General features: G+C 50.2%; 3 protein-coding genes across 3 annotated transcripts; all 3 read left to right on the top strand.

Moving 5' to 3' along the window:
• Positions 1 to 3678: 3678 nt before the first annotated feature.
• Aud_005559 (DUF614 domain protein) lies at positions 3679 to 4736 on the top strand (the record flags this gene model as incomplete). The annotated part of the gene is made up of 2 exons (XM_043290487.1): positions 3679 to 4447; positions 4501 to 4736. The coding sequence occupies 2 exons, from the start codon at positions 3679 to 3681 to the stop codon at positions 4734 to 4736; spliced, it is 1005 nt and encodes a 334-aa protein (XP_043146422.1).
• Positions 4737 to 6268: 1532 nt separating this feature from the next.
• On the top strand, positions 6269 to 8732 carry Aud_005558 (PalH/RIM21 family protein; the record flags this gene model as incomplete). Its single annotated transcript, XM_043290486.1, has 2 exons — positions 6269 to 6377; positions 6505 to 8732. 2 exons carry the CDS (start codon positions 6269 to 6271, stop codon positions 8730 to 8732), a joined length of 2337 nt encoding a protein of 778 aa, XP_043146421.1.
• A 618-nt stretch (positions 8733 to 9350) lies between these two features.
• Positions 9351 to 11547, top strand: Aud_005557 (uncharacterized protein; the record flags this gene model as incomplete). The annotated part of the gene is made up of 2 exons (XM_043290485.1): positions 9351 to 9461; positions 9532 to 11547. The coding sequence occupies 2 exons, from the start codon at positions 9351 to 9353 to the stop codon at positions 11545 to 11547; spliced, it is 2127 nt and encodes a 708-aa protein (XP_043146420.1).
• Between the last annotated feature and the right edge of the window lie 8 nt (positions 11548 to 11555).

Here is an 11555-nt window from a genome sequence, read left to right as displayed (position 1 = left end):
TTAGTGTCTTAGTAAGTTAAACTAGAAGCTAGGCGGTAGGGGAAAATCATCGAGAAGATCAAGGAACACCAAGCCACGTTCCGGTGAGAAATAATCTTACAGGCCAGCAAATGCGACGGAGTCGTCGGACGGGACAACCTGAGGAATTAGAAGGCCAAAAATTCGTGTCGTTATCAATGCGGTATTATTGATTTGAGTCTAGGCAGTTGTTCGACTGGACAATCTCTGGAATGAAGCGATCAATGTCTGTTTTCTTGGTATGTAGATAGCAGTAAGGGCGAGGCGGAGGATGGATGATTTAATCAGAGAAGCATTACAGTGACTATAGAAGGTACCTTAGAATGACAGGACAAACAACGAAACGAAACTTCCAATTGGGTTTAGATAGTTGAACGGATGGATGAAAGGATGAAGTGGGCTCGGATCATACACCGTCTTAGTATGGTATAGAAAAAAGGGGTGGGAAAAGTAACAAAAAAAATCCAAAGTGAATATGGTGGGCCAGTTTTCTCTTCGCTTCCGATCCCTCTGTATTATTCCTTTACTCTGGTAATTTGGACAATGTACGGAGTAAAGAGTTCTAGACAGGTCACATCTTCAGAGCAGAGTATACAGTGAATCAGTAATGAGTCTCTACTATCGGACTACGGAGTACTTGGTTCAGAGAACTAAGAGAGACAGGACGCTAAGAACCACACTTTGTAGGATAGAGTTAAGGACGGGTTTAGGTGCTCTTAACGCAGGTCCAACATGCCAATAATGACCGAGTCTTTCCGGTCGTAGTTCAGATTCATCACTGAGATTGGGGATTTCCCCAGAGAAAAAGGAGCTGTGGCTTGTCCGTCCTATTCCTCTTCGGGTAATCATCATCTCCAGCGTCTTTCTAGATCCCTGGATCTCCACGCGATTTTACTGGAAGCATAAACAATTTGAAAAGAGATGGGAATATCATCAGGTGAAAGGCTGCGTGTAATTTCATTCTTCATTTCCAAAGCCACTCTCTGAGTAGACATCAGCCCTTAATTCAGGTATGTCGCTAGGTAATTGTCTCCCCCATCCCCTATCTAGGTACTGATAGCTCTTGATTGATGACCCACGAGACTAAGGCACTGTTTATCTTACGTACTCCATACTATCTTACCAGCTAGATACGCTGCCGCAGAAGGATGAGATCGACATTCTTCACCGTCGAATGTCGGTGATAATCGACCACTAAACCGACGTTTGATAGACTCTCTTATCTAAAGATTTGAAATCCAGAAATGAGACAACCGTTTTGAATCCCTGGCCAATTTCTTTTCCAATAGAGAAAAACGTTTCGATTCTAAAACCCAAGGTATATAATGATGTTTACACCGTTTATGCATCAATAATTAATGCCTCACTGTCCAGTTCCCACCGAACTGCGAATGCCAGTGACGTTCAACCTCAGAAATGCCAACCATTAGATAGACAACGTGATCAACTTGCTGGCCACGAGGATTTCCCCTCCTCCCCGAAAACTCCGCTCCTCATATCCTGCCGATCCGACTGGTATGTTGAGATGGAACAGTCGATGAGAGTATGATGTCTCGCATTTTCAGATATAAACTATCACAGCTTCACACCAGTCACGAAAACAAAGTTTTATCGAGGTATCCTTGTTTCTTCCCTTGCGTCATATCGTTAGTATGTCCCTTTTCAGACATCTGCATTTCTGTTCTCTTTTGCTGAGCTCCCGATGCTGGCTATTCTGACACAAACTGTCCTTGCTCTCCAATTCATTACTTGGGAATATTTGCTTCCGAGTCCTCATCTGGCGAAGTACATTATTGGGCTGCGCCTCATGCCCAACGCCCCCTCCATTATTAGAGACTGGTACAAATCCTCCCCATACCCTCTGAATTCCCCAACAACAGAACCATGCAGGATTTATTTATCCTCGTGAGCGATCATCGCCTGTAACCTGTCATTACTCACATACGCTCCCGATCAATCTACAGCCGATCATTCTCGATGTCCATATTTCTTATCTGGAACTCTTCTGCGTGCAATTATGCATCCCGGCTTTTGAGACCTCCTTCCGAAGGTAAAGACTATGATGCAGCATATTACGTTCCATCAAACACTGCGGTGCTACTTGTGACCGTAGTGCTTCTAGCTGAAATTGCATTACATGGCTCAGAAAGGAGATGTGGACGCTCAGGGCAGGCGCAATATGTTCAACCCATGGCGTCTCTTCTGCCAAGAGCTGCCATGATTCTCTCTTCGTCTTGTTGCACGTACCTGGCCTTGGAGCGGACCTAAGCGACCAGTTCACTTTAAGCGGCAAGCTCCCTGGTGCCCCTCCCGTTTTGGTGCAGTTTGTACGGAGTTATGCAAGAGAAATTTCCTCATCAGGCCCCAAGGATCTTTGGATTACCCCTCCTGCTTATAAGAAGCTGGATGAAGTATCCCCTTGCGACCCGGTCATGGCCTTCAAAGTGAGGGTATAGTACTAATAGACGCCAGGATATATAGTACTTACCTTTAATTTGACCTATATAGTATTCTACATTGAAAATACCAGTCCTCGAGTAAACAAAATTCCATGAAAAACGCCGCACTTTGTCACAGTTTTGGTGATAATCGATTGGTACCCAGCGGAATCAAACAAGAAAATGTAAAAATTTGAGAATATGAAGCCCAAGCTTGCAATGGTATTCAATCCGCTAAAACGTACTCCGGAGTAGTGTCGAGCTGTGTGGGTTGCAACATGAGGTTTTAGGAGTAGCCAGTTGCCTTGCTTATATATGTTTTCACATTTCCACCCATGGCTCAACCATTGACTCGCAACACGGCCTATTCGCCCCGGCTCCTTTCCTATCAAGATTAAGGTAACAACGTCAAGTCTCACGCTGATTTCCTTTCTCTCATTGGCTGTCCTGTTCTCATCCTGTCTGCAACCAGGCAGGAGAATCACACATTCGCTCTCTGCGTAAGAATCCGATAAACCGAGATCTCGAATACGAGACAATTTCCGCTCAAGCTGCCCCAATATTGCGGCGTAGTGAACTTACATCCAGATTGCTCCTAATCTTCCACCATCATTGGTAGAACGGCGTTTTTGGCACTATCCAATGTGATAGCGACGGGGCAGCGATGTGATGAGAAGCTGTCCAACGGGATGTTCCGAACGGGCGCCTAGCAAACCAACGCTGTGACAGGCGAGAAGTGATGGCGCCTGCTGCAGGCTAAGCAGTTGGTGCAATAAGCTCTCATAATCCCAAAGCACGAATACATTGAGTTTGACCACTTGGAGACCAAGCATCCACCCCGCAGCATGATCGAAGTACATCTGAGCGCTTTTGGTCTCCACAATTGTGCCTGTTACTCCATGAAGCACACACTTAATGGCTCTATCACCCCGATTTGATGTCGCCGGATCATATCATTGCATTTGCGTCTCGTTTCAGGAGCCCGAATTTCTATTTCCTGTTGTTTCTGGCCTCCTCTATCAAGGAGCGAGGAGAGCCTGCGCGATTTTGATGCATGCGATGAAGCTGATGGCAGCAGGTTGAACGAAGCGCACGCACAGCAACCTTAACCTGTCGAGAGCGCTCTGGTTGTCGCCAAGCGGTTGCTTATGCTGAACTAAGCATTTTCAGTCCGCACGGGAGGTTAGAGGCGTTCGTCGCTCGAAGCAAGTATATTACCACAATGGACCGGCAATTACGATTGGACACATCCTTTGGTGCGGGAACTCAAAGATACTCTTTCATTGAGACGCCGTTGGAAATGCATCCTTCCCGACAAAGGATAGAGCAACAAGTACCGCTGCCTGAGTCGGAGACAATAGCCGATGCTTGTCCGATTCAGCAGCAGGTCACCGCGATAGAAGACGTTCAACCATCGTTCAATGAGAAAGCTCAATTTCAGCATGAGTCTGCTACGTCTGTCTACCCCGGTGGTCCGCACATTGAGCAGCACCCTGCGCATTACGCTCCCTATGCAGAGGATGCGCAAAAACAAGCGCAGTTCGATACGGTTGCACCAGCATACTCGTACAGCGCTGGCCCCGATCCACTTCCAGTCAAGGCGGACTCTGAGGCATCAGATAGAGTCTCAGAGTCTCGAAAGATAACTGTTGCACCTGACGAGAACCCATTGCATTCTCCCCGCCTGCCACGCTTTCCTCCACCGATCATGACCAGCGCGCCACATCCAACTACGCCAATGTCCTATCATCAACCTGGGCAGATTGCACACCCCAACCAGGTCGTCAAGGGTGGAACATGGAGTCATGGTTTATGTGAATGCTCCAGCATTGGAACATGCTGTCTTGGGCTTTTGTGTCCTTGTATACTTTACGGGAGAACGCAGTATCGCCTTTCGATGAAAGCGAAAAAAGAGAACCCAACCAACATGCTAGGCCACGAGATATGCAACGGCTCGTGTACGGCAATGGCCTTGCTATGCGGATGTCAATGTGAGTTTCTTGATCATGCCGACAGCAAAACTTCGATACTGAGTTTGAAATAGGGCTGCTGGCTACTGTGCAGCACACACGGACACGCAAAGCGTACGGTATCAATGGCAACGTTGGATCTGATTGTGTGCGAGCGACATGCTGCACATGCTGCACGCTCATACAAGACGAAAAGGAATTCAAGACTCGGGAAGAAGAGCGAGAAAGAGTTGCTTGGGCCACGGGGCAGGCACTGATATCACCATATGCAGCGCCCTTGCAGATGTCCTATGGCCAGCCGCCGAGATGATGTCGCCCAGGTCGCTATAGATCGACAGGTGCTTCCCAGAAATCGACATTTTGAGGTCTTGTGCGCGGTTGGGTGAGAGTTACTACCCTCTGTCAGGACGACGAAACAAGTTGATTTCCTTGATATCTTCTTTTCTCGGGGCGTTCTACTGGACGGCTTATATTTGATTCGTTTTCAATACTCTCCGTCTTCTGTTACAATCTTCACTCTGCAGCATTGAGCGAGGGGTATCCCTAGCTCCGGCGTTGGATCCTGTTTTAGCGACATCTGAAATTTTGCCGAATTATCGGGCAATATATATATGCATCGACGTCAAGAGATATGACGAGATTGAGTCAAAAACACTCCGGTTAGCCGATCCAAGGAGTCAGCGTGTAGCTGAATGGTGATTCAGGTGATTGGGAATTTAAGGTTCAAGGTCGCACATATCTTTTGCTGTAATTACTCCGTACTTGCGTCCAAATTACCTGTAGGACAGAAATATCTCAACTGTGAGGATATTCTATTCTCCTGTTCTAGGTAATAGACACAGAGTCACTGATCCGGTTACATCAGATATGTCGGGGCAGCTTGGACCGGTCCTTCAGGCATGAACCGTTTTGTTTACTATCCACGACTTTACTGAGATTAAAGATACAGCAGGCAGCTGGATAAGTCCATAAGAGAGGTCGCACCCCATTCCTGTCAGCATGTTTGACATCAGTAAGCTGAATGAGGGCTCTAGACTGCCGACGACGGGTAGTATACTCACATGCATGCACATGGCTGCTGTGAAACACTTTACCTCAAAAAAGGGTTAGGACAAGGAGTTCTAGATCCATCGACAGGAGACAAGCAATAGAATATACGAGCCACTTTGCTTGTCATGCAAATGCCCTTAAAGGTAGTGACGGGGTTTTCGGAGTCGAATTGTACCTAAGACAGCGCAAGTCCAGCAACTCTTAGATTTGCAAAGAATCTGGAGGCCAAGTTGCTCCGTAGCTATTAGCAACTAAACATCTATCATACCACAAAACAATCATTTGCTCGGAGGAAATTTGTTCATCGGCTGTAATGTTGGCTTACTGTGCAGTTGTTCAATGGCTATAAGAGATCTGGACCGCGGTGGCGGATGGTTCATCAGATCGCACCAAGTCTTGGCCTCTTCTCTCCTTTAAGGTAGCCTGGCGAATATGACCTATGCGCACCTCCTCCGCAACCCAATTGTTCGAACAAGCCTTTTCCACCATTCTTGTTTGACATTTTGTCTTGCCTACCCTGCTTGATCATCTTTGAATACAGATTCTCATCGCACGTGGCGATTTCGATACTCCTTGCGCCTCTAGACTTGTCTGTTGCTGCCGTCGTATAGAGACCCGACCACTCGCGAATGACCACATTCATAAGAACGGTGCCATTATGGGGGTTTGAGGCAATTTCCATCTGTTTGCATTAAATGGTCATCGAGAGAAGTCTTATCGCACAAATCCCGGCTTTTATGAATCCCTCGCAACCGACGACGACGTAAGACGTCTTCAAGAGTCTGCCTGACCATGGGGGATGATGCTCGTCTAACTCCCCGCCAAATATGGGCTAATCCAACGACGACCTCCACCAAATCCTATTCACCAGGCTGCACTCCCTTTCTGCTTCCTAGCGATGGTACGTGATCATCATTAATCAATCGTGTTGTGCATTTACTTGTTCTATGATGTCGCTGCGCCACTGTAGGCGCCCTACATCTCTCTCAACTCTAGCTGACTGTCGCGTCCGTTGCGCATGCTTCTAGGATATGTCTATCTTAACCGATCCTTTGCAATCACTCTCACAGAAAATGCCGTTTTTGAGCCCATATGTACAAGTCAACCAACCGATACTCGACAGCCATCTCCCCTCCTTGACACCCGCGACCCCTTCTACTCTTCCGTCACACCGCAGTTATACGCTATCGGCTGCGCAACCGTCGTGAGCTATCTCCTCGTCATAATATTACTCATCACACCACGAACGTTCTATGTTGGCGGCCCGGGGGGCGGCGCCAATTTTTTGGGGCGCCATGGCATGATCAGCGGATCCTATAGCGGCAATTCCTCGGTGGTCGGCGTTGGGGGAAGACCTTGGCTACAGAAAGTAGCTGCGATATTGGTGGCTGTATCGTTGACTATCGCGTCTGCTGACTCGTTCCGGGTCGCTGAGCGGCAGTATAACTACGGTTATTCCGATGCCGAAGCGCTCACCGAGGAAGTCATCGATGGCACGGAGATCCGCGTTGTCAGAATTATATCAAGCACGTTTCTATGGTTGGCACAGGTGCAGACGTTGATACGGTTATTCCCGCGACATAAGGAGAAGATCATGATCAAATGGGCCGGATTCGCGTTAATTGTCTTGGACACGATATTTAGCATTCTGGACAAGTTTTTGGTCAAGACCAATACTACGCGGCCCCGACTCTACGACGATGCGATTCCCGCGCTCAGCTATCTGTTTGAGCTGGCTCTCAATCTTCTATACGCGGCATGGGTAATCTTCTATTCACTATCCAAACACCGATATGCCTTTTTTCACCCCAAGATGAGGAATATCTGCTTGGTCGCACTTTTATCTTTGTGTGCTGTTCTCATACCTGTCATTTTCTTCGTTCTGGATATCGCCAAAGAAGAGATTGCCGGTTGGGGTACCTACATACGATGGGTCGGGTCAGCGGCCGCGAGCGTTGTGGTTTGGGAGTGGGTGGAACGAATTGAAGCACTGGAACGGGACGAAAGGAAGGATGGCATTCTCGGAAGGGAGTTATTCGACGGAGACGAAATGCTGGAAGTCACACCATCGGAAGAGGTCGACTGGCCTCGCCAGACCTATGGCGGAGGCAACCGGGGCGGGGGAACCGGTATGTCCTCGGGCTGGGGAGGTGTCATGGGGTTGGCACATCGACCTCTGCGCACAAGGGTTGGTCTACCCCGTAGTAACCGCAAGCCGGACAAACAACGCAAAACAGTTGGTTCCGATGTGCGACGTCATGGAGCTGGCCGCCCAACACCACCGCCGGCGGCTGCTACTCCAGTTAGTCGGGCGGATACCACAAGTGCAGCCAGCACCGTGTATAATGTCCATTACCACCCAGTGTCTAGCCCAACGCCTCCTGTCGTGATGCCTCATATGGAGGAGGAAGATGAATATGAGACCGACCAGCTGAAGGAAATGGCCATGAGATCCGAGGAAGGAGAGGCTAACGTCGCCCAGCCGCGTCTTTCAGCGCAGCAGACCCGCGAAGAGTCACCTCAGATCGTCAATACAGACCACCGTTGGCGAACGATTCTTAATCCCTTTAAGAAGAGACGTGCCTCTCTGCCCAGGGAAGTTGCCTCAGCACAGGCAGACGAGGATCCTTCAATTGCGCAGGAAGATTTGAGTGGCGATGAAAGGGACAGACAGCGTGCTGCATGCAGCAATCACGGACAGTTGTTCCCATTCAATTTCAGGATCAGGCCCGGCTCCGATAGGCGAGACGCGGGTGCTTCCCTACCCGTGACCGTCATTCCTGCCAGACGCCGGGGCCAGGATACATGGTCACCGCAATGGCTGAACGATGCAAACATACTGGAACCGACGTCCAATCGTGTCGTTCGTTCCCACCGCTCCAATCTGCCAGTGAGGGTGATCCAGCCGCAGACTCGAACTGCCGCTCCGTGGAGTCTGCCTGAGGGGGACTCAATTCTCGGCAATGGCAACTATGAACTGCGCTACGACCCGGAAACAGCGGCGCTTATCGTGCCTGATGATCATCATGCACAGCAACAAGCTGCTGCAGCGAACACGGCCCACAATGTAGACGCTCAGCCTGTTGATGAGGCAGCCGGTGGGCCTGCGGAGCACGACGCTCCTGATGGTCTGCATGAGAGTCAAAGTAGCGCTCCAACTGAGCAGCCTCCATCGTCGGCGCCGTCACCGCAGGATCAGCAACGGTCCCCGACTCGCGACAGTCCTCGGGATGATCCCAGTCAAGACCGCACATGATCCGAGAGATAGCTGTTGACGGCACGCACGTTCTTTACTTGTTATCGTTCTTATTGGCCTGGGTCTGTTTGCATTCTATTACCCTTTCGACTGTTAATTTAGCGAGGAGTCGGGGATCATTCACCACGTGGTAATAAGTTTTCTTTTTCTCTTTCGATGATATGTTGTCACTTCTTATTTACGAGCTGGAACGATGTGCACGGCGTCTGATCGCCTATGAATTGCACATTACTTGAATATTTGGGAAAGTCAGAGCAGCTGGCGGGGTTACAGAAAGAGGTCTTGCTGTGTAAAAGATACCCTTGAATTATTTCTGTCATATAACCATGACAAAGACCATAATATTTTAAATGTTTCGATGTGCTTGATGTTTTCAGTGCTTTGTAGACTATGATAATTAAATAGGGCCTTAGCATTGTAGCCTAATAAAGCTTCACAAGACATCTCGGAAACTCATAGATCCGTGCAGATCGAAAAAGTTGCTTCCCGCACCGCCTCGACCGAATCGTCATCATCCACCTGCAGCGATCTTGGGTCAGACCTCGATGCATCGCTCTTTTGTCCAGGACCGTACCTTGTGTCAGTCAATGCTGCGACTCCATCGTCGGGCGTCGCATCATGGCGGCCGTCAATCGGAATATGTTTGATGCCAGCATCACGACGGAACGGCCGCATGGTGCGTCACTGTTAGTTCTACCGTTGAATGTGCTCGCTCTCATTATAGCTCAGGTTCGTGTCCCAGAACGCGTTGATTTTGCATGGTAAGTGATGAAAATCTGACGCAATTTGATACGTACAGCTCGACAATACCGGCGACATTGCCCGTCTGTGCCGAACATGTCGGGTCCTCAATTACATGGCCCTCCCGCAGCTCTACAGACACATCACCTTGACCTCCTACGACAAAATTCGATACCGCGGGGATGAGCCGGAAGGAATCGGCAGCGCCAGCCCTTTCTCGATGGGTCTCAATGCTGTCATTACGAGACCCTACGCCTCGCTAGTGCGGTCGCTGACGCTGCGCGGAGACTGGCGGGAGGATGAGCTGGAGGAACACGCACGGGTCGGCCGGGTGCCAGATTCGTCTATGATGTTGAACATCGCGGTGCGTGCAGCCGTCGATCGGATGACGGAGCTGGAGAGTTTCCGCTGGGAGCTGAGCACGAAGATGCTCGAGACGGTGTACTTGGGGCTGGCGCAGCGGCCGAAGCTCACCTCGCTCACTGTGCGATTTCCCTCGAGTCGGCATCCGCGGCCGACGATCGTTATACCGCCGATGCCTCACCTGCGCTCGTTAAAGATCACGCATATCGATCCGCTGTGCTATCCCGATGATATCTCGACGTTGTTGTGGAAGTGTAAGAAACTGCGAGAGCTGAAGATGCACTGGTCGCCGCGGATGCGCATCGAGCAGGAGCCCAGCGTCATGCTGCATGATTACTTCCGCAAGTGCATTGCCGCTAAGCAGCCGTTGAAGGTCAAGAAGCTGGCGCTTCAGAATCTATATGCCCGCCACAGCGAGGAGTTCAAAGTTGCGCTTGACCCGAGTGCGCTCGAAGATATGACGTTTCTCAGCGAATGCGGATCGGAGAGCGCCAAATCACTGAATACTTTTTTTGATAGCAGCTGGCCGAAAGGGCCTCCCGGTCAGGTGAATTTCAAGTCGCTCAGACAAGATTCCACCTCGAGGAGACATGCTGAGTTTTTCTCTTATTTTACTGGCCTGGAGAAGCTGTATTTCGTCAATGCATCGCGAGATTCATCGGGCAATGTCAACTCGCCCCGGCGATTGCTCCCGTCTTCGGCGCTCACGCCGCCGTCCGTGGATCATACCACCAATAGTTCAACTCTGAGCGCCTCCACTGATGAAACTCCTGTCGCGTCGCCGGGGTCGAATACTGGTGTGCAGGCCAGCATTCGTGATATCTATCTGAATAACATAATCATGAACCACTGCGCAACGCTACGCCATCTTCTGCTCCCCTCTCGCTGGCCACTCTCAGCATCCACAATAGCCCGTCTTGTTCATGCCAGTCCGCAACTGGAGCAACTGGCTTTGGCAGCAGAGCTTTCCAGTATGGATACTTTGGGACTTGTACTCCCGTTCCTTCGCAATCTGGTCGCTATTCGCCTGCTAGTTCCGACTGGCCCAGGATCATCTTCGGCAGGAAGCGACCCATCACGACGAGCGAAGACTGTTTCAGGGCACTCGTCGAAGTCTTCGTTGTCTACATCACAGCTGTTGTCGTCGGCACAGACTCTCGCTGATATAGTCGAGATGGACGATCAGGTCCTTGCGGAAAAATTCAGCGAGGCACTAGCCGATCAGCATCTATTCCGCCAGCTGAAGATCATCGGCATGGGCCGCAAAGCCTGGCAACTAGGGGATTACTACACGGTCCCTGTAGACAATGCAGCTCCTGACGGGGAGCCACAACCCACGACGCCCACAGTTGCCTCCTCCTCAGCCAGTCCAGTGGTCAACGGTCAACAGGACCGGAGCCTCACGGCCAGTGATCGACCCTTTTCGCAGCCACAGGATCCTCTCACGCCGGCACCTAACGGTACGCCCGTCACAGCCGAGCCTTCTCAAACCGGTCAACCATGTTCTCTTCTAGGAAAACGTCCGCGGCAAGATAGCTCACCGCCTGCACGGCCGGCGAAGAGCTGGGAAGCAAGGTTGGATGAATCGGACCCATGCTTACAGACACAGATCAGCAAGGATGGACGGATCTGGAGACGGCGGGTCCGACGCGTGGGGTGGGAGGTGTTGCAACACTGGGAGATATGGGCTCTGGATTCTCAGGATATTTGATTCTGTTG

This window comes from Aspergillus udagawae (genome assembly GCF_001078395.1).
Source record: "Aspergillus udagawae IFM 46973 DNA, scaffold_4, whole genome shotgun sequence".
In the NCBI taxonomy this organism is placed as follows: domain Eukaryota; kingdom Fungi; phylum Ascomycota; class Eurotiomycetes; order Eurotiales; family Aspergillaceae; genus Aspergillus; species Aspergillus udagawae.
This window is presented reverse-complemented; position numbering and strand designations above follow the sequence as displayed.